General features: G+C 39.0%; 2 protein-coding genes and 1 pseudogene across 3 annotated transcripts; all 3 read right to left on the minus strand.

Moving 5' to 3' along the window:
- LOC147867747 (phospholipase D alpha 1-like) lies at positions 1–12,667 on the minus strand. Of its 2 annotated transcripts, none has more exons than XM_087315557.1 (3): positions 12,578–12,667; positions 1,314–3,162; positions 1–645 (listed from the first exon to the last, which is right to left on the minus strand). In XM_087315557.1, exons 1-3 carry the CDS (start codon positions 12,650–12,652, stop codon positions 215–217), a joined length of 2,355 nt encoding a protein of 784 aa, XP_087171683.1. In that variant the 5' UTR covers positions 12,653–12,667; the 3' UTR covers positions 1–214. The 2 variants fall into 2 exon arrangements, with proteins under 2 accessions (XP_087171683.1, XP_087171682.1); XM_087315556.1 differs by lacking the exon at positions 12,578–12,667 and adding an exon at positions 4,282–4,783.
- On the minus strand, positions 7,797–11,319 carry LOC147867748 (phospholipase D alpha 1-like). Its single transcript, XM_087315558.1, has 2 exons — positions 9,390–11,319; positions 7,797–8,299 (listed from the first exon to the last, which is right to left on the minus strand). The coding sequence occupies exons 1-2, from the start codon at positions 11,218–11,220 to the stop codon at positions 7,866–7,868; spliced, it is 2,265 nt and encodes a 754-aa protein (XP_087171684.1). The 5' UTR covers positions 11,221–11,319; the 3' UTR covers positions 7,797–7,865.
- Positions 12,668–17,511: 4,844 nt separating the features above from the next.
- On the minus strand, positions 17,512–19,291 carry LOC147867749 (5-amino-6-(5-phospho-D-ribitylamino)uracil phosphatase, chloroplastic pseudogene; annotated as a pseudogene).
- Between the last annotated feature and the right edge of the window lie 5,000 nt (positions 19,292–24,291).

The following is a 24,291-nucleotide window of genomic DNA, read 5'->3' on the forward strand; positions in this document are numbered from 1 at the left end:
TTAGAGAGAAAAATATAATTAAATGAAAACCACATCATACAATATGTTACAACATAACTTTCTACGAAGATATTCATAGCTCTACAAATCCATATAATACATACACAACACCTTTATGGTTCAATTTGATTCACCATGGCTCCAAAGATCCTTCTGCATCTGATTCCACCCATGGGATGAAACATGTGTAATGTATAGCTTCCAAAACCACCCTTCAAGTTGTCAAGATCGCCGGCAAGTTTGTTTGTTTCCCCATAATAGAAACCTTTGTGTCAGGGAAGTAAGGCTCCCCCGGGATCTCGGTAACCATCCCATCACTGGTGACCTCAATAGGGTACCTAAGCAAATGCCCAGGTAGATCTACGACCTCAGGTCCGGAAAAGAGATCCCAAAGTTCATTAGCCACTTGTCGGACATATCTCACGCATTGCAAGCTCCACGGCTCTAAGAAGCAATCATCGAGGCGGCCAAGGTGTTCATACCATAGACTCATTCTGAATCCATGGACTTGCCCTTTAGGTGCATTTCCTTCCTTCCATGTGTGTGATGGTTGGTATGCTCCCACCGCCATCTCCGTGTCTCTCCCTCCGTCCATCGATCTCTGGTTTATGTTGGCCGACCCAACTATGATATACTCATCGTCCACTGCATGATTTAAGCAAAATGAAAACATGTTTAATCGTAGAAAAGCACAAAAACTGTCTATCCATCCTTGAGCATCTTCAATGCATCAGAAAAGCAGAAACTATATGCATCAATGTGGTTCTATGCACAACAAAAATATCCATCCTCCATAAACATCTTCAATACATAAAGGAGGCAGGATATGCATCCATGAATGAGCATCTTCAAATACATCACAGTTTGACAGTGCCAATCTGTGAGAGCACTTACACAGCACAATGCTCAAAAGAAAATTGCAATGAGGAGGATATCATCAATACATTAAGAAAAGCACAAATAATACCCAGAAATCGACACAGGAGCATCTTCAATGCATCCAAAAGGCACAATATCAAACTGTCCATCAATGAGCATTTTCAATGCATTGGAATATCAGAACGCAATGGCCAAAAGAAAAGCACAAACAATAACCAGCAATTGACACAGGAGCGTCTTCAATGCATCCAAAAGGCACACTATCAAACTGTCCATCAATGAGCATTTTCAATGCATTGGAATATCAGAAAGCAAATCGCATAGAAAAAATTCTAGTATGCAGAAAACTGAAAACACAAGACGAATATAGAGAAGACCAGAGCATCTTCAATGCATAAACAATACGAATGGCAATAAAGAATTGGATGTCTCACCTATCATCATCTTAGAATGCACATAAATCATGAAGCGGCGATTCTCCAGTGCGAGTTTATGGTGAAGAGACAAGTCCGAAACTGGCTGTGGTGGCCCCTCATCAGGAAGTCTAGTCTCTCTGTTTCCAAGACAGAAAAAGCAAAGATAGTCAGTGGGCGATTCTGCCCGGCCAGCAGCTCGTAGAGCAATTGTGATTCGCTTATACATCATCTCCATGGTCCTCCTTTGCCAATCAAGAATAGATTGTGTGGCATCAGAGTCTGGTAGGCCCTCCGGATACATAGGAATAACAATATAGGCAACAAAACGCTCCCCGGCCTCAATCTTGCTCACAATCTTGAGGGTGATCTCCATTGGGATAAGATGCAAGCATCCGGCCTCTTGCATCGCATCCCATGCATAAGAACTACCTAAGAAATATTGGTTCTCGATGTAAATGAAATGATTTGCGCGGCGGATGGACTGAATGTATGCATCTTGGATGCTCCTTTCGATAACTTTGTCTTTCCCACTAACAAGGCCCATATCAGCAACGTCTTTAGGAGTGTCAGGAAAGCCGAAAGCTGCACCGGCATCAATGGATCGGAAAAGTTGGGCATTCCAACTCCCTGTATCTTCCTTAGCATCATCGTTGGCATTAGCTGGAAGAAGGCCTTCAGCCTTGGCTAGATCAACAAGCACTTTGGCAACCCCTTGCTTATTCCACCTTTGCGTGAAGTTAAAAACAACATCCCAGGCTATGGAACCTTCGAGCTGGCAGTGTATATCATGCCATGGTTGCCTAGGGCCACCGCTAGCAAGAGAAGCAGTTCTTAGGCAGTTTTGGTAGAAATCACGTGAATGCTCAGCATTTAGTGTGCGAAATAGCGAATGTCTTTGATCATCGAATCGTCCATCGCAGACATCAATCCCTCCTATGAAACTAACAACCTTTCTGGCATCTGAATGTGGAGCATACTCAACATCAACTGAAATAAGCTTCTGATGGTGGGTGAACATGGTAGAGATTTGGAAGCCTTGAACTGCACTCACTGTTTCATCAGCTAAGCGTGGACATAACAAGCATTTCACTTTAGATTTGCGGAAGAAATTCATCGTACTTTCATCATGTGTTCCCATGATGCCCTGTTGTTTAACTAAACCGATGGAAGTCCGATCATCCCAAACTAGTAAAGCCACACACACTCCTTCTTCTGCCTTCCTTTTCAAAAGATCTCCAAGAGTCTCTGACACTGTATCCCCATAACGCAAGAGTGAAATCTTCGTATAAACCGACCATCCAGCAATGTAAATGAAGATCTTTGCATTTGATATGGCCTCATACATATCCTTCCAGCAACATGAAGGCTGAAAAAGCTGGTCACCAGATAAATGAATCTTGGGTAGAAACCCATCTTGCATATCGGCATCCTGATAGAGCTTTACATGACAATCTTTACGGGCACTGAAAAAAGCATGTCGAAGGGTCCATCCATCGTCATAGTCTTTTTGAACCTTGAAAAACTGAAGACTGACCTCCACCATACCTCCTCCTTTGACTTTGGATCCATTATCATTGTATAGGTCATGCATACCTTCAACTTTCTCTCCGGAGAGCAAAGATTTCACAGGTATTTTGGCCTTACCTATAACATGTGAACCCACAAGGTCATCATCCTTGATAGAGATAACGACCTCAGAAGCATAATGTGCACAATAAATTTGGACGCTTTCATGCCACTCTGGATTCTTAGTCTCCAGTTCCACCATATGGGTTCGACTGACCCGGGCATTTCCCAAGTCCACAGTGGCATACAACCTGCTGGGTCCTCTACCCATATGCACGGTTTGTTCTATGAGGCCCACAACCTGGAAACACGTGACAAAATAGAAAGTTTTATCACATGCATACATGTCAAATCTACAGAATCCATCATCACATCACAATGAAAGATCCAACATTGTTCCATTGTTTAAAAGAGCATTCAAAGAAAGACCATCAAATGACACAGATCAACCTACATCACTAATCATTGTTCTGATGATTCTAATATGAGCATTCAAAGAGAGAATGTCAAATGAGACAGATCAACCTATATCACTCATTATCATTCTGATGATTATAATATGGGCATTCAAGAAAGGTCCACAAATTTGTGAAACAAATTCACAGGGCCTATCACTGTTTCATTGATTAATTCAGCACTCAAAGAAAGAGCAATAAAATACATGGTCAAATCTAGAAGATAAATGAATATCCCATTGAATATATAGGTATCCTATAAATACTCACAAAATATAGCAATAAAATCTCATTACTCATCAGATTTCCACTGATAATAACGGATCTAAAACATACGCCATTCGGGTTCTTTTGATCAATTGGGCAGTCAAAGAATGATATACGAATTTACATGTAAAACTCATCATCTTCCCAATGAAAAACCTACCACTGTTCCATTTATTAATTAAGCATGCAAAGAAAGCCCTGCAAATTGACAAATCAAACATGCATTTACCCATCTTCATTCCAGTGATTGATTGAGAAAATTCAAAGAGATGTTGGCAAATTTGAGGATCAAATCTACCTTACCCATCAAGTGGAGTACGATGGCACTAATAGCCACAGAAATTTATCAAAATCTGCATTATCCATCATTACGTTACTGATTAATTGAGCATTCAAAGAAAGAACCACAAATATATAGATCAAATTTACGTTATTCATTGGCATCATCCCATAGACTAGTTGAATAACTCAAAGATAAAACCACAAAGATTTAGAGTTCAAATCAACAGGACAACTTCATCATCCCATTGATAATTTGGGAATTGAAAGAAACAAGCTCGAAGTACACAGATTCCATGAAAGGCACACAAGAATCGTTTTTGTTAAATAATTAGGAAACCGAAAGAAAACCCCGACAAATGTACAGGTACCAAAATCAAGACCGAAACATGCTGTACTTGATGAGAGTGTTACCCTACCCGTCGAAACATTTTGGGAGCGTTCCCAGTGAGCCGAAATTCATTAACCAACTTCTGTGCTTTAATGATAGTGCAATGAAGTGTACCATGAAGAAGATGCTGCTCCATGGATCCTCTTCTTCTATTTCTTCTTCTTCTTCTTCTTCTTCTTCTTCTTCTCCTCCTCTTCTTCTTTATCTTCTTCTTTATCTTCTTCCTCTGCTTCTAAAGAAGAACAGAGCAAACAAAGCACACATCCGATTCTTTTGTGCATGATGAGGCCAAACATCCTTTATAAAGCTCCGAGTGAATAGTAGTCAAGAAAGAGAAAACAAATCGAAGAAGCTCAGAGTTTGACCTGTATCTTGTCTGTTTCGAATGAGTACGACATTTGGGAAATGCATTAATTAGGTCCAAGTTGCTCCAACCCTATCACCATCGTAGTTATGCAGTCAACTTTGGTAGATCCAACACTGTTAATTCCATGGAAACCCTAGCGATTTCCATGGATCAATCTGAGTATGTATTAGGGTCTAAGTCTAGATATGTATCCAACTATAGTCATTGCATCCAAAAATCAAGAGATTCCCCAATCCTATTGATCGCATTGACATAAGAATGCAATGATGCTTATGAATCCGCTAATTTCGTATCGTCCGGATATGAATGCAATCTACTCGAATACATGATTGATTAAGCTCATTGAATTGCATTAATTTGTGTATGTGATGTACTCAAATGCACAATTAACTTCATTGAATTCTGTTAATTTGTGTATGTGATGTATTTGTGTTAATTTGTACATTGGTCAATCATATGTAAACGAAACATGAAAACCTTGTCTTTCTTGGAGAGATGGTCAATCACTATGTGTTGAGAGTCAAGACCATCAAGTAGTGAGCCTGATTCATGGGAACTTTACCTTTTTGCCAAAGCTTTTTGTCAATCATGCATACTCCAAATACATAGTTTAGTTTGACATGGTCACTTCTCGTTGTATTATATTAGGACCAAGTTGTGATGGATACTTGAAATATATATATATATATATATTTGTTTATTTAGTTTGACATGGTCAATTGCCATTATATTAGGATCAAATTGTGAGACTCAATCATTCGTTTACCAATTGGTTTCTATATTTTCAATGATTGATGTTTGCATTAAATGAATATGCAATGGAAACTTTTCTATAGCTAACAAAACCGTCCCATGTGCCATGGGTCAACCCAACTTTGATCAAAAGAAATGCCCCTTCATTTTTGGGTCTAATCACATTTAACTCAATCCCTAAAAGGTTTCATATTAAAGGTCCTTGGGGGCTAGAAGGCCTTGACCTCCAACCAAAACATGGGGAGTTTTGGGAGGTTTTGCACTATATATGAGGGCCTCATTTCGAGCTGTTTGGCACTAAACCTAGATATACTTAACGAGGCTTGATGACGTATACCTCTTATATAAACTGCAAAGTGGCATGGTTGTAAAGAGAGTATGTTCATGATTTTTGTCGGATTTTCGTTTTGCTCAAGTTCACTTATCAAGCTTCAATGACATGGCTTGTTATTGTAGATATAGTCTTGGACCGCATCATTGACCATATTGAATAAAGTGACACAATTCGCAATATCCTCATGGTTTCAACATGTAAATGCTTTGTCGCACTTACAAAAAATCACAATCATGGTGTAAAAAATGGGCTTATGAGTAAATGGGGCTCATGTCTTCCAGTTAAGCAAAGGGTATTTCTATTGAGATGCTTATTAGGTTTTATGGCTAGTTGAACATACTCGAATCATATGTTCTTTTGTGACTCTTTTAAGTGTGATAATTTTATCTTCAAGCATCATTGCATATATATGTTGACTACAACATATTTTCACATATTCTAATTATAACATCATGATTATGTCTACCATGCACATTGATATCTCTTAACCATTTTACTAATATTCATGCCCCCAAAAACGAATGTGCCCTCCATGAGGTCTTTTGACCTTTGTTTCCGGGTCTTTAAGGGAATTCCCAAATATAAGCATCTCAAGGAATTTGCAATCATTCGGTTTGAGCCGAAACAAATTGTGAAACTATGGGGCAAAGGCAATCCACTTGATTTGGTCCAAGTTTAGATCTTTGATGGGAGGGCGATGAATAGCATACGAAGCGTGATCATTGTTATTTAAGACCAATGTCACTCCAATGAAACACCAACTGAGTTAGATATTTCATAAAAAATTCGTATTTTTGCTTCTTCCTAGTACAAGCCTACATCACCGTGAGAAATCATATAGTGGTTACTTATTTCCAAAATCCAAGAGTCATCGGAGGAAGTGTAAGTGTAGGTCAAGCCACATTGACTTACTTTTATCATTTGCATACCTTTGTATTGCCACTACTTACTACCGTTTCTATGCTAACGCATTTCTTGATGATCCACAAACAAGGCAGTTCAGGTTCTCTTTAGCACTCACAAAAAAATTCTACTAATTCTTGGGTCATCAAATGACCTTAATTCGTAATTCTTTACAAGGCTACTTTTCCATTGTTGTCAGTGCTTATCATTGAAATAGATGAAGAGATATCTAGCGGATTTAATTTGTGTATTAGATTATAGGGATAAATATATTGAATGAAGCATTGGAAGAATTTTTTTTGAATTATGGGAGTGTGTGACTTATTCCAAGTCAGGGATAAAATCTTTATATCTTCATCGAAAATCGATCTTGATATTCTCCCATTGGCTCATTTTGGCATCTTTGCACCTGGAATCACTTGCTTGTTGGTAGGATGATCACTTGCCCATCTTGAGGGAGATATAAGTTCTTTTTTTTCAAGTGGCACAATTGGGGCCCATGATACTCCATCCTAAGTATATAGGCAAAAAAAGGTTTTTTGGTACTACTATTCCGAAGAAAGATTTACTTGCAAAAGAGGCGTGGGTTTACTTGCCAGATCATGAGAAAATCCTATGCAAAGAGGGGTAATTTATTGATAACCCCCTTGGTAATGATTGATCGTAGGCGAGGAGGGAATCAAACCCCCTCTAATTTTTTCGTGTGGAATAAATGTACATGGTTTAGTTTGGGGGTTTAAGTGTTCATTTTGAGCCTTTGTAAGCTTGAATATGGCTTCATGACTTGACGACTTAAAACCTCGATAGCTTAACAATTTAATAGTTTCGGGGGAACTTTTTGAACTACCTATTGAATATATAAATCGTGGCTTAACAATTTGTACATCTCTTTTGGTTTGATCTTGAAACATCTTCAAATGATTTGGCTTGAGCAACTTCCGTTTTAATGGTTTTGGTTTGAAGTTTCATAGTTCGGTCTGGTTCTAATTTTCAAAAGTTTGGAACAGTTTTAAATTTGAGGCACGCTCAAACCGAACCGAGCAAATGGCCATCACGAACCTTGAACATCATGTGTGTGTATATATCAAGGTTTTTGTGGAAGGACAATTAAGGAATAGCATAGACTTAAATGAGAACCACATAATACAATGTCCCTCTATGTGTATATGTTAACAACATAACTTTGGGCGAAGATATTCATAGGTCCACAAACCCATACATATGCCACACAAAGACTATCTCCAGAAACCCGTGGTCAAGTTGTCAAAGCATGGGGCAAGAAACGCGATGGTTTCCCCATAATAGAAGCCTTTGTATCGGGGAAGTAAGGCACCCTAGGGATCTCGGCAACCATTCCATCACGGGTGATCTCAATAGGGTACCTAAGCAAATGCCCAGGTAGATCTACGACCTCGGGGCCGGAAAAGAGATCCCAAAGTTCATTAGCCACACGTTGGACATATGTCACGCACTTCAGGCTCCATGGCATGAGGAAGCGATTATCGAGGCGCCCAAGGTGCTCGTACCATAGGCTCATTCGGAATCCATGGACTTGGCCTCGAGGCGGGTTTCCGTGCCTCCATGTGTGTGATGGTTGGTATGCTCCCACCGCCATCTCCGTGTCTCTCCCTCCGTCCATCGATCGCTGGTTTATGTTGGCCGACCCAACTATGATATACTCATCGTCCACTGCGCGATTTAAGCCAAATGAGAACATAACCACCTTTAACCATTGGTAGCCATCCATCCATCCTTGAACTTGACTACAGAAAATATCTCAATGCATCTCCAAGGTGTGCCATATCCATAACAAAAAATCACAAGAATGTCCATCTTTAATAAAAGGAAGTCCATCCATCCCTCCCTCCCTGAGCACATACAATCTCTCAATGCATCATCTCCAAGGTTTGCCATATCCATGACAAAAATCACAAGAATGTCCATCTTCAATAAGATGGTCCTTCTTGTGATTTCATCATGTACATGGCACACCTGGGAATTGAAGATGGTCCTTGTGATTTCATCATGGATATGGCACACCTCGGAAATGCATTCACAGATTGTCTGTGCTCAGGGATGGATGGATGGATGGAGGATGGACTTCTTTTTGCATTGAAGATGGACATTCTTGTGATTTTTTGTCATGGATATGGCACACCTTGGAGATGCATTGAGATATTTTCTGTGTTCAAGTTCAAGGATGGATGGATAGACTTCTTTTTGCATGGAAGATGGACATTCTTGTGATTTTTGTCATGGATAGGGCACACCTTGGAGATGCATTGAGAGATTGTCTGTGCTCAGGGAGGCATAGATGGATGAACTTCTTTTTGCATTGAAGATGGACATTCTTGTGATTTTTGTGATGGATATAGCACACCTTGGAGATGATGCATTGAGAGATTGTCTGTGCTCAGGGAGGGATAGATGAATGGACTTATTTTTGTATTGAAGATGGACATTCTTGTGATTTTTGTCATGGATATGGCACACCTTGGAGATGCATTGGGAGATTTTCTGAGTGCATGCAGCAGAGTAGGAGCATCTTTCAATGCAAAAGGGAAAGTCATACACCCATCCCTGAGGACAGACAATTTGTGAATGCGTTTCCAAGGTGTGCCATATCCATGACAAAAAAACTTGAAAGTTGGCCATCTTCAATGCAAAAAAACAAACCACAATTTGTGTACACCAAAAATGAGTGCATGCAGCAGGGCAGGAGCATCTTTCAATGCCTAACCCCACACCAAATTGCAACACAGAATTTGGTGTGCCTCACCTATCATCATCTTGGAATGCACATAGATCATGAAGCGGCGACTCTCCAGTGCAAGTTTATGGTGCAGAGACATGTCCGAAACTGGCGGTGCTGGCCCCTCATCAGGATGTCTAGCCTCTCTGTTTCCGAGACAGAAAAAGCAAAGATAGTCAGTGGGTGATTCTGTCCTGTGGGCAGCTTGAAGAGCAATTGCGATTCGCTTATACATCATCTCCATGGTTCTCCTTTGCCAATCAAGAATAGATTGTGTGGCACCAGAGTCTGGTATGCCCTCAGGATACATAGGAATAACAATATAAGCAACAAAACGCTCCCCGGCCTCAATCTTGCTCACAATCTTGAGGGTGATCTCCATTGGGATAAGATGCAGGCATCCAGCATCTTGCATAGTATCCCATGCATAGCAACTACCTAAGAAATATTGGTTCTCGATGTAAATGAAATGTTTCGCGTGGCGGATGGAATGTATGTATGCATCTTGGATGCTCCTTTCGACGATTTTCCCTTTGTCTCGAGCAAGGCCCCTACTAGCAACCTCCTTAGGGTTGTCAGGAAAGCCGAAAGCTGCACTTGCATCTATGGATCGGAAAAGTTGCGCATTCCAGCTCTCTGCATCTTGGTTAAGGCCATATTCCATAGCATTAGCTGGAAGAAGGCCTTCAGCCTTGGCTAGATCAACAAGCACTCTAGCAACCCCTTGCTTCTTCCACCTTTGTTCGAAGTTAAGAACAACGTCCCAGGCTATGGAACCTTCGAGCTGGCAGTGTATATCATGCCATGGTTGCCTAGGGTCACCACTAGCAAGAGAAGAATTTCTTTGGCAGTTTTGGTAGAAATCGCGTGAATGCTCAGCTTTGAGTGTGCGAAAGAGCGAATGTCTTTGATCATCGAACCGTCCATCGCAGACATCAATCCCTCCTATGAAACTAACAACCTTTCTGGCATATGAATGTGGAGCACACTCAACATCTACTGAAACAAGCTTCTGATGGTGGCTGAACATGCCAGAGATTTGGAAGCCTTGAACTGCAGTCACCACTTCATCAGCTAAGCGTGGACATAATATGCATTTTACTTTAGATTTGTGGAAGAAATTCATGGTATTTTCGTCGTGTGTTTTCATGATTCCCTGTGGTATAACTAAACCGATGGAAGTTGGATCATCCCAAACTAGTAATGCCACAGAAACTCCATCTTCAGCCTTCCTTTTCAAGAGATCCCCGAGACTCTCTGCCACTGCATCCCCATCCCGCAAGAGTGAAATTTCCGTATAAACCGACCATCCGGCAATGTAAATGAAGATCTTTGCATTTGATATGGCCTCATACATATCCTTCCAGCAACATGATGGCTGAAAAAGCTGACCACCAGATAAATGAATCTTGGGTAGAAACCCATCCTGCATATGGGCATCCTGATAGAGCTTTACACGACAATTTTCACGCGGGCTGAAAGAGGCAGTTCGAAGCGTCCATCCATCGTCGTAGTCCCTTTGAACCGTGAAGAATTGAAGACTTACATTCACCCTACCGACTTTAGATCCGTTGTCGTGATATAGATCACGCATACCTTCAATTTTGTCTCCGGAGAGCAAAGATTTCACAGGTATTCTGGCCCTACCTTTAACCTGGGAACCCAGAAGACCATCATCTTTGACAGAGATAACGACCTCTGAAGTGTAATGTGCACAATAAATCTGGTTGCTTTCATCCCACTTTGGATTCTGGGTCTCCATCTCCACCATATTGGTTTGGATGACCAGGGCATTCCCTAAGTCCACAGTAGCGTACAACCTTCTGGTTCCTCTACTCATATGCATGGTATGGCTCATAACCTGAAAACATGTAACAAAATAAAAGGTTTTATCACATGCAGACAGACAGATCCCATTGACAAGAATCCGGCATCATATGCCAATGAAAGACCCGACATCGTTCCATTGTTAAATAGAGTGGATTCAATGGAAGACTGCCACATGATACAGAGATCAATCTACATCACTCATCGTCGTTCTGATTATTGATATGAGCATTCGGAAAAAAGGCCCACAAATTTGTGAAATAAATCCAGAGAGCCTAAGTTCCATTGAGAACCCAAAGAAAGATTAATGAAATACACAGTCAAATCTAAAAGATAAAATGAATACCAGATGAACAATTAGGCACTTGAGGAAATACCCACAAAATCTCGTTATCCATATGCATGCCATTGATTGATAATTGGCGCTTCAAAGGGCAAGCCACAAAACATACAGATCGAATATAGATTTCCTATCATGATGAACTGAATATGTAAGTAAAGAAAGAACTGCATAATCTAGAGACAAAATCAACATTACCTCCACAAATTTACAGATGAAATCTACAAGACTGAGTTTTTCCTTGGAATACAAAGAAATTATGGCCCACAAAACCATGGAGAGCTCATAGCACCGAAAGTCCAAACAAAAGACCCACAAAATATACTCATCTCATCAATCCATTGATTGGTTGACCCACAAAATCTCCCAATCAAATGTAGATAACCCATATTCATTCTCCCATTGAAAGACCCAAAAAAATATAATGATAAAATCTACAAGGCACATTTTTTTCCCTTTGATCAATTGGTCATTCATTCTAAGAGAGACATACAGAATGCATCATCATCCCAACGAAAAACTTACAAATGTTCCATTATCTAACTGAGCATGCAAAGACAAGCCTGCCAATTCATAGAACAAATACATGTTAGATAGATTCATCAACTAGGGACTGATAGAGAGTAATCAAGAAATACCGGTGATGAACAAATCAAATCTACATTTAAACCCATCGTCATCACAGGAATAAATTTGGAATGCAATGAAAAAACCAGGATGGACATGAGATCAACTCAGGAAGAACTATGTTGTAGGGATGACCATTGATTAATCAAGAAGTCAAAGAAAGACCCAGAAATATATGGATCAAATTTACGTTATTCATTGCCCCATATTGATTAATTGAATAATTCACGGAAAAAAACACCATAATTTACAGATGAAACGTACGTAACTCCAGCATCCCGTTCTTAATTTGAGAATTCAAATTAGAAACACTTATAGTCCAGTGAAAGACAGAGAATAATCATTCTAATACTGTTTGGAAATTCAAAGAATAACTTGACCAAAATTACATATCAAAATGAAGGCCTGATGAAAAGGTTACCCGTAATCCATTAACCAAATTCTCCGCTCCAAAGACAGTGCATTGAAGAATACCATGAAGAAGATGTTGCGTCATGGATCTTCTTCTTCTTCTTCTTCTTCGTCTTCTACTTCTTCTGTTTCTAAAGAAGAGCAGAGCATATATCTGCTTCTTTGTGCATGAAGGAGCTTAAATATATCAAGCTCTGAGTGAATAGTAAAGAGCACAAAAAAAACAAGTTCACGCTCAGAATTTGACCTTTATCTTGTTTGTTTCCTATTAATGTGACCTTTATTGTCCAAGTTAACTATCCTATCATTGTCGTGGATTAGTCAACTTGCTAAACCCTACATTGTTAATTCCATGGAAATTTCAGCAACTTCCGGATCGATTCTATGGTCAACTGTAGCAATTATATCATTTTCTATCCAACTCTGAGAGATTTGGAATGCCTAAAATCTCAGCGAGATAAGAATGCGATGTAACAGTAAATGAATCCCGATAATTCCATCGACATATGAATGTACTCTGAATACAATAAGTTCATTGAAATCGGAAGGAATGCCGGATCATGCATTTGTGTGTTTGAGATTCATTATGAATCCGTCCATGTACACAGTATGTAGGGTAGAGTCCCTAACTCTATACATTAAACTTCATTGTTCAAACCTTTTAAAATAGGTCTGTTCTAAAAACACAGGGCTAAATCATAGTTGAAAGCTTTAAGCTTTTGTGTCAATATGTAATATGTATATAACTGAAATGTGATTATACATTTGATCGGGTCAAATCTTTGAGTATTAGACTTTAGGGCCAAGAGTTCAATTTTTTGAATGGCATTTGTGGATTGTGCCATTGAAATACAAAAAAAATGATGACATGTTTATTTCAGCTTGTCTTCTCCTACTCCCTCTACAAGTAGTGGGGGTAGGGCCAAGTTTGGGGCTTCATACTTCATGGAAGCTTAAATTAATAGATTCTCTCCAAACAATTGGTCAATCATACATATTTATATTGTAGCGCGATTAGTCCCCGTGGATCGGGACCAAGTCGTGAGGCCTAATTGTTTGACATGTTTCGTCTCTAATAATTGTCTAATCGAATTACGAAAACGATGTCTTTGCTTGAGATTGTCTTTGACTCCATTAAAACTATTCGGTAGGGCCGTGTCGCAAGCTATATACTTCATGAAGACTTTAGCTTTCTTCCAATAACTTATTGTGTGTATTAGGACCTAAGTTTTGAAACCTATAGTTTTGTGGGACATGTTGAGGCTTGACCATGGCGAATATTTAATGTCATTAGCTTATTCACGGATTAGATTCGGTCAATGAAATAAGGTTAAATATAAAAGGAATATGTATCGATTGACATTTGGTGAGGAGGATGAAATGTCTAAAAGCATATCATGGTGCCTATGCAATATTAGGAATCGACAAAATATTGAAAAAAATGCCCTTGATTCTATAGTCGAATACAAGGAAAAGTAATGCCAAGGGTAGTGAAGGCATGTATGTTTTACATAGTGCTATAGATCTCATTCTCTCATAAAACGGCCTCGAACTCCAACCATGACCATGAAAAGTTTCTTGAATCTCATGTATACAACTTCATTCTCAATTATCGATGGAACCTAGCCAATCCAAAAGTAACGACACTTGGGACACAAATTTAGAACCCCACTATAAGGTCTCATTCTTATTTTCTTTTTAGAACCACTTGTGGTTAACAAAATTTGGGCTCTTTTGCAACACAAGAACCTCATTTTGCGTCATTGGGAACCAAGTGAATCTCAATAGTAAACATGGAGCATGAGATTTTATCGCTACCATAGAACTTCTTCATGAATGTTATCAAATGAATCTTGGTGAGGTAAGCTCCTTCGGCTCGCTTGGGCCATTCACTAGTCATGATAGAAAGTGAAATGGGAATGACCCACGAGGCTTGTCGGCCACGAACCAATGGTAAAAGCATGATTTCTCCTTCTTTAAACCGGTCAATCAAAGGATCCTTCAAATTTACATTTCAAAATCACATGGCAACAAATGTAGTCACCTTAATTGGTACTTAGTATGTTTAGATAAGTGGATAGATGTAAATACTTAAAGCAATAGGCACATATAAGAAACCCAAAAATAAGATGGAGGTGACGGTCTACATAGGTGGGAAATAAAATTGATAAAAAAAACTTGTCCTAGACTAGGTGTAATGTTGGTCCAAATAGGCACAATCTTATATGCATAATGTGGCAAAGGAGTCTAAATCAATGGATATTCATGAGCTACCATTGATGGATGTTATATTCTTTAATAACACGAGAAATTTGACGCCAAGTCCAAATGGATTAAAGCTTGAGGCTTTGACAACAATGAAACAACAACTACTTGTCTTATGGGATCAAAGCGTTCAAGATCAACTAGAGAAAGTCAAAAGACCATTTCAATAAGACGTAGATATATAACGAATTTTTGCTTATGAAAACAAGGTTACCCTAATAACTTGAACATGAATGCCATCTCATACATCTAGAGGGGTATTACCATGAGACAAACATTTTCTTACCTATTTTGCCATTAATTATCCAAACATTTATTAGTTGGTACCACCTTGGTGGATATGTGTCAAATGTGGCATGCTTGCAAAAGCAAAGAAAGTGCTAAAAGGGCTTCCTGATCGAAATACTATCTCTTGGGCGTGCTCATTGTTGGGTATACTAAGCATAATCAAGTTCATGAAGCTTTAGTTCCTTCAAGCAGATGCAAAATGAGGGCCTTTCCCTAGACATTATCACCTTCATATGCATATTGAAGGCTTATGGTAGCTCAAGAGATATAGAAAAAGGTAACAGGATATGCAATATTCATTGTAGTAGTGGACTATTTTAATACCAATGGATGATATTTAAAAATAAATAAAAATGATCCAAACATTTATTGCAATTTACATCATTGTTTTTTAAGATTTGTTTTGTAAATTTTCTTTACAAAGTAACTTATTTAAAATTTTCAAACACATTTTCTAGTTGTTTACACATCGGCAATGGCTTAAATTTTGGCTTAAATTGTATTGGTCCTTTACAAAAGGAGTTGACCAAACTCCCTTCATTTATTGCACCCTTGCTTCAAAATCACGTCAATCAATTGCAATACTCAATGAATATGACTCTACACAAGTTTGGAACTTTGAAAATATCATGAAATACTTGAATCTAGTGTTGCCAATATGCAAACTAATGTCAAGATGAAGGATGACCAATGTGGTGAACAAACTTCTTTGTTGTAAAGACATTTCAAGACTAAAAGAAAGAAAGAATTGAGGAAGTAAAGAGTCTCATTTTGAAAGTATGATATTTGAGTATATCACTCATGAATGAGGGGGGGATAGTTGTTGCTTCATGGGACGTATCTACACGGTAAAGAAACTACACCATAATGGGATAAGTTTGTTACCATTTTTAAGCAATAGTTTCTATCACCACCTTCTCACAGCGAAGTACACAAAACCTACTAGCTCTATCTCTTGTAGATCATTTCATTCCCTCAAGGATTACATTTATCATTCTCGAACACAAATAAAAACCTCGAGTGCTGGTCCAAAGTGGAATTATGCCATACCTTCGTTTATGTTGGATAGTGGATAGTAAGTATTGTTCTACTTGTTCATATATGACATCATTTGTATCATTAGATGTACTAGCTTTTGTATCTTACAAAAAGAAGTGAGATGAAATGTCTCCTTCTGTTTTTCTTATGTAAACTTTTCAAGTAATATACTAAGGTGTATCTTCCTTTAAAATAAATTAAAAATTTTTAAAAAAAAAAAAAGACTCGAGGGAGAAAGTTGATTTCTTGCTTGTTTGCTTTATGAAAATTTGAATTACAAATACCATTCTGCATGATAAGGATCCTAGGCCTTTTGAACATGTTGATGAGGTTGTACTTTGATATATCCACACTTCGAAGAATGACTATAATAATCATGAGTTAGCAACAATAAACCTAGGATCATTCAATGGGAAATGCTAGAAACCCACTATGAGTTTGATCAAAAGACTTGGGTCAAACTTGGGTCATTCAATAGTTTTGTTAGTTCCCTATGAAAACCTCCTCATATCTTTTTTAAAGTTGTCTACAATGTTTAAGCATACTAAACCAAATCCCTAAAATGTTCATTTATGAAAGAATGTTTTACCATAGGAACATGTATGTATTGTTCTTGGAATGATATCACCTAGCCCTTCAAAATCTTTCAAGGTTGCAACCAATGCTAGTGATTATGCAACGTTCTTTATCTATCATGAGCATATAGCATTGATGATGGTTATGCCAAAATAACAAGGACCTCAATCAATGGATTGTAGTGGTTCAATTATTTCTCAACCATGGTCTTCCCCTCACAAGCATGGCCTAAGAAGAATGAAAGCATGTTGCAATCTGTAGCCCAAAATTTTGCCTCCTCAATAGGGTGCGAGTTTAGCACCATGAGCAACTAAGAATCCTACATATGCTCATAGAGGATTCATCGACTGCCATTATATTGGTAAATGCACTATGAATAATTATGGAATAAGTATGTCGTTCCACACACAACAAACATATTATGAATGCCCGCGTTATGTGTGTAGGAGAGAGAGAGAGAGAGAGATGTGTACACGAGGAAATGAGCAAGTACTCATCACATAAGCATGGCATTCATGGCAGAGTGTTGCTAAAAGCTGTCCTCTCATCCACAAGGAAGAATGCTAAAATCACGAAGGCGATCGAGACACCCTTGAGAGGACATTAGCAATCGCCTTAGTAACCGCACAACCACAATAAGACATTAGTTGCCAACAAAATACCTTCGAAGAGAAAAAAATTTATTAGTATGATAGTCAGAGCTTTTCAATCTGAGCCTCTAATTATACAAATTTCATTGTGTTTCCACCATAGAGAAGGCCTACAAAAGACTTCATTAAAAAGCAATTTTTCTCTTAAAATATTACTGCAAAGATTATGTACAAGGCTTGGTCTACATAATGGCTACCTACCATTACTAGAGAAAAGTGGTTTTCCTGGCATTATGCACCTTAAGCCAAATAATGATGATATGCTTTAAGGATTTTAACTAATGTTTACAGGGTAGAAATGCTAAGAGAGAGTGTTTCAACCGACAACACCGCAAACATCCCTCGATCACCATGAAAGGGATGCTTTAAAATGATTTATGTATAATTTTACAAAAACAAGAGAGTTTTGGCCACTACAACAGAAGTCCAAGCCTCTGGAGCCACTCGATGTGTCGATTATTGTCACTACTACAGAGCAATTCTTAGAATGATTTATGTACAAGCATATGTATATATATACAATTAATGAAACAGTTACAACCTATCAGCAAGAGCAACCCGGGTTTGTGGGAGTGGTTCTTCTTCAAGTTCCACTTCTATTTGCGGTTCGGGCTGTTGAAACTCGGGAGAGTCTAGATCTGCCAAGTTCTTCAGATCAACAAATGAGAGGTTATCCAGCCTAGATACTGCCAAATCGGCAGCTCCGAGTTCATAGATGGGGTGTTTCCCTGACACTGCGATGCATTTCATGAAAGTGTCATGGGCAGCTTCTACGCTTGAATTTGAATTCCCAATAACAATACATCTCTCAGGTATTATCCCAAGAAGTTGAGCAGCATACATATACATCTCTGGGTCCGGCTTACCCCGATACACATCCTCTGCCGCAATGATAAAGCCTAGCGTATCTTGAAGTCCAACAGATTCTACTGCTTTCTCAATAGCCTTCCTCGGCCTTGTTGATGCAAGAGCAATGGGTACCTTATACTTCTTCAAGGTCTTGAGGAATTCAAGAGAGCCTAACTTCAGTTGATAGATCCCACCTTGAAGCTCCTGAAATAGATCCTCTTTCCTTTGAGCTAATCTTCGCAACTCTTTAGGGTCTCTAGACCAACAAAGGACCTCGGACACAGCTTGCTCGCTCTTCATGCCTTCTAATTTTCTTAATAAGAAGGCAGGTGGAGGGCGGCGGCCTTCTTCGAGGGAGAGGGCCAGCCAAGTCTCTCTCTCGGTCTTACTACTATCTTCAACGATGACTCCGTCCCATTCTACGATGACACCAAGCCATCCACATCCCATTCTATGGGATCGAAGCAATGGGTTATGGAGGGACACATCATCGGCGTTGTTCTTAGGGGCGCGGGGGAGGGGCCTTAACTCACCTTCTTGCTCTCTTGAATTCTCGTCGAAGAGAGAAGGGGCCGACGGTAATGATGCTGGCGATGAAGGCAGAGATGGCCATGGAGATGAAGGTACCTTCTTGTTCTTTGACGGGGGCAGCGGCATGGGGGAAGGCGAAGACAGCAGAGAAGATATCCGCAATGGTAGCATCTTCGAAGGCGGCATCAAAGATGATGATGATGATGTTCTGGACAGAAGCATCTTCCATGGCGGCAATGGCCCCTGTGATGCCGTGAGAGATGATGACGATGCCAGCGTCTTCCCGAACGATCTTTCTGGGAAAGCTCTGATCCTTCCTGGGATCTGTGTTGCTCTCTGATCGGCAAGATCCATGGCTTCGGTTATCGATCTCTGACAACCGGGCGGCGTGGCAGAGACGAAGATCGCGCAGAGAGACGAGGAAGAAGAAGAAGAAGCCATGGAAACCACCGGAGGAAGGAAGGAAACAGAGGAGAGCCCAGAGATCGAATCGGGAGGAGGCGATGGAGATGAAATTAGGGTTTGGAGGGGGGGGGGGGGGGGGGGGAACAGTCTACAGATCCGAGGTTGCAGAGGATCTGTGTGTGACGATGGGAAGGATAAGAAGAAGTTTCGCGGGGCAGAGAATTTCCCGTAAATTACAAATATGGCCCATTACCCCCCCCCCCCCCCCCCCCATTCTTGACTTTTGTAACCTCCTTAGACCGACCGACGGACCAATCATACATACATACATACATACATACTGATGCAATCACATACAATTACATACATACATGCTCGTGTCTATCTGCCACCAAATCATATAGAGGTCTGGAGAGGGAATCGTGGCCACGGACGGTGCAGGGCATTTGGCTGAGGGCGTGTGCGATCTGCACCGTCCGATCTTTATCCTCCAAAATTTAAAAGTGCGCCATCCAATCGCCTCTGTCACCATACGCCCGACTCTCTGACTGCAAACGCCTGACCTGTGTCTCGTGGCAAGCGCCCGACCGACTTAGAGGCAGGCGCCCAACTCAAACCTTGTCATCAAAAAGTTCAGAAAGCTGAAAAGTAATAAAGTAATGTTCAATAGGTTCATAGTTTGAATCTTTGTTCCATAGTGTGTGTGTGTGTGTGTGTGTGTGTTGTCTTATTGTCGTCCATCATACAAATAATAATAGCCTTCCTCTTCCTAGAACCACCCCTCTCTCCATAGCAATATCAACATCTCTTACGGACTTGCCCTCACACCACCTTGTCTCCTCACCTTCCACCACCCGCCATTGTGCGCCACGCCAATATATCTTTCAAGCTTGATCATCTAAATGTTGCGGAAGGAGGATTGGACCAATGAGTAATCTCATATGCACCCATGTGTTCGTCAATGTGTGCGTCGACATGCAATTTGAAGATGCTTATGTAGGTGTTTTACGTCTTTATATGCTTATGTAGCTTGTATATGTTTGCCGTTGTGGGATATATGTTCTCCCTTTTTTGTTGTTGGGTTGGTTGTTTGCATTGTAATATCACTGTCATAAAATCAAGAAAACCTGAGATTCATCCCTACCATGGACCCAATCCCATTCCATGGATCCCTTGTGGATGTTGATTGCCTCTCTATCTCTCTTGTTTATGAGAACAATGCAATGATACAAACTCCTTTGTTGACCTCATAATGTTGTGATGATCATTGTACAAAGATAAGCATACTAAGGTGTTGAGGGAGTAGTTTTGCTAGGGGTTGACAAAGCTCTAATGTGAGATTTTTTAGAACAATGTTCCTTTCTACCTATTTATTCGTTATTGTACTCCATGAAGACCCTCCAACAAAAACCCATTCCCCCTAGTCCAATTGCATCACACCTCACAAATGCTTAAGGTAGTCAAAGACCACCTCATTATTACTCTTGGGTTTGTAAGGGAGGTCTTTGACAATGGTGGTACACATTGACTAACCAACAAGAGGGGGATGTGTCTTAGAAACTAATTCCTTTAAAAGGGAAGAGACACTATGTAGGTTTATTTCTTTCCTCCATCACCTTGTATCTATGTCTCTTTCCACTTGATTCTAAGCACTCGTAAATGTCTTACAATATAAGCTTAAGTCAAATAGTGATTGTTTGATGCTTAAGAGTGAGGTTGATTCTTATAGTTCTGAAATTTTCCATTGCTATCTCTCACCATTTGTATTACATGACCCTATTTTCCACCCTATAGCTATGTGGATTTACACTATCAAATTTACACGTCCATTGCATAACAACCAACTCGTGTATGACAGGAAGGGTAAAACATTGCATCTCTTAGTGAAATCCCAATAAAAGGAAGGAAACATGTATCCCAATTAACAATATGACACAACCACCAAAATACTTTCCCAACCAAGCATGTAAGGAAATTGTGTTTGCCACCCTCATTATGATGTACTTTATTTGGTTCTAATTTGTTTATTCCTTTCTTATAAATGTTGATGCATCTCATTATGGCATAGTTTATGAATTTTTTTGATCATTTTCATTTCCTTGTGTTTCCTTTGTGTGTGTATATGTGTGAGAGTGATTAATTGTGTAGTTTAGTTTTGGTTGTGAGATTGATATGGATATGATTTGAAGAACCTTCTTGCCTAAAAGGTTTTCAATCTTATTGGAACTTACTTCCATACCACCATTTTATAAATGGAAGTATTTGCTAATGTCAATATTACTTTCAAGGAATCTAGAGATTTTCTCGTATGTATTTTAATTGTATAGAAACCTATTTCCATACAACTTTTTGTCAATGCAATGAATGGCTAAAATCAAGATCCCTCGAGTAGAAGGAAAATACATGGTTTACTTATCGGTATGAATGATTCTACACGAGTTTTGCTTGTCTTGGGTGACTTGTATTGTAATAAGACAGTCACTTGACTCTCATTGTTTGTTTCATCTTCTTTATCCCTTCATATTGGAAGCTTCTCTCATGTTCAATGTTGGTATGGATATATGATTCCATCTAAAGATTAATAGAATCTATACACACCCAAACATATCGTATATTCTAAATGAGTGTAACAATGATTGGGTCCAATGTTCCCCTTGAATGTATTGTTGATAAAAAAACAAAAAAAGAGGAGTTCTTATTCTTTCTAAAATAAATTTCATGGCCCCCCCCACTTGTTTGTTCATTGATACTAGTCACAAACACGTACCATACATGTCTTTATGTTTGTCATTCATATTCATTGATGAATTTGATTAATGGGATGATATGTTTTATGGACACAATTATAAGGTGACCTTTAGTGTTATCAAATTCATACACACATACCAAGAAGGGTTATCTACATGTCATTGTAGTATGGTTACATTAGGCACAAATGTGGTTACCTTTACATCCATGCACAAGTATATTTATTGTACATACTCTTTTGTTATCAAACACTGATATAAATGTGAATCCCTCTCAATTACTCTCTTAAACTTTCCGTGATGGTTTATTATTTTCCATGATTAATAAATGCATAATTTATATTATTTTATATGATTAATATATATTTGTCGCTCTAAATAAATGTCCATTTGATCGTTTATTCAATTGAATGCTGATTTATCTTTAATCTCTTTTATACTCGCTAAATTAATGTTCTAGCTAGATATTGAATTGATTTAGATTACATGCTAGACTTATATCAAGCTAGACATTTTTTTAGTTACATGCTCTTTTGAACAATTAGATGGTAAATTCGTCAATACAATGACTAGATTGTTGACAATGTAATCTAAATCGTATTGAAGTAGGTTTTTTCTTCTATCACGGAGAAAGGAACGTACACGGCAACATCAAAATTTCCTAATCATAGCATGAAAAAAGAAACCACATACTTTACCTTTGGGGTACACTATGTTTTTGAAAAGATAAATGAAAGGCAATTCTTCTATCGGTAGTTGATCATATCATAAAGGAAAGCGATGACAACAAGATTCAACCTTCCTCGAGTTGACACATGTCCACATTCTTTACCACTACATCTTGGGTCTCAAGTTGTTGATGCCTTGGTCTACATGTATATTATGTAGCACAATATTTTGAGAGAGAGAGAGAGAGAGTCGTTTTCAAAATAAGGTATCATTTCAAAAAAATCCTTTAAATCTTATTTGTAAGGTGCTTGACAAATAGCGAATCACAACATGTCATAGTTGTCCTTGATTTGAAAATAGGTAACTTAGTTGTATAGTTATAATTAACAAACTATCTTTGGCCAATAACATGCAAATATGTACATAATTGTCATCCCCTTAACCTAATCTCCCCCAATCATTGTGCATTAGTAAAGGAGTCAACTCTTTTTCTAACTTTATTATACGATTCATATGCCATATTTTATGAGAAGAGATGGAGGGGAAAAGGGAACCAATATTGTAACTTCTGAGAGATGTTTGAACTATAGATGAGTCACATGTGCGTGCATATGTGAAAAAAATAGTAAAACATCCAATCAAAGACACTAAAGCATGCACCTATTTATATAGGCCATATTTAGACTAGTTTGCAATTTTTGTCCAAATTTGAAGTTGGTTTGGCTTTCTTTTGCTTGTTCACACATTCACCTCAACAACCTAGACAAGCAATGATACACCGATCAACATTTCTTATGGTAACTAGATGCTTTTGTTTCACGGGACAACTGCTAATGGATATTATTGGGAAGCCATTGTGGTACCCATGGGGTAGAGGTGAAGCGTCGATTCAATGGCGGACATGTTTCGGGAGCCAAAAGACCAATACGGTGTGACATTAGCTTGACACAATCTCTTAGGGGCCAGAGTGGTGCCATCAAGGAAGACCGCCCATTGTTGAGGCTTTTGCCAATGAGAGAAACCAACAAATTGCTACTCTCTTCGTCTATGTATGGATGATATGCTTGTTTCTAATTGTAACCAAATCATAATGAGGCTTGATGAGGAAATTGTGGTCATGGATAGTGTAGGGCATGTTTCAAATGGCATGTGCGATCTGCACCTTCGAATCATTATCCAAAAAAAGCACGCCCCAAAACCAACCTAGCTTTGACGAACCTCTATCACATCTAATTTGGCTTTGACCACCAACTCTATCATGTCTAACCCATCCCTTTATAACCTGGCATAAAGTTTCCAACCTGAACACTTTTTCTTTGACTAGGGATTGAATTTACAACCCCACTACCCGCACTTAACTTGGTTGAAATTTTTGAATAGACCATTTAAAAAAAAATCATCTAAGGTTCCCTAAAAATCTCAAAAACATTTTCAGAAAACAAAATTTCTAAGTTCTAGATATAAAAACTCACCAAAACCTTGGTCCAACATTGAATGTAAACAACTTTAGCGACCAATTGGGCCCTCCACAAATAAAATTGCAACCACCATAAAAATTTCTACCACCAATGTTTGCAACAAGAGACTAGAATAGCTTCAAAGATCATAAATTTTCAGTCATGAATGTAAACAAAGCATGAAGAATGTGTAAAGAATTGACCGACCACAACCGGTTTTATGTGTGCGTATGAGGGTGAAAAGATCGA

Source organism: Azolla caroliniana, unplaced genomic scaffold (genome assembly GCF_043228905.1).
Source record: "Azolla caroliniana isolate FFs.n. ecotype wild unplaced genomic scaffold, voAzoCaro1.0.p SCAF_2, whole genome shotgun sequence".
In the NCBI taxonomy this organism is placed as follows: domain Eukaryota; kingdom Viridiplantae; phylum Streptophyta; class Polypodiopsida; order Salviniales; family Salviniaceae; genus Azolla; species Azolla caroliniana.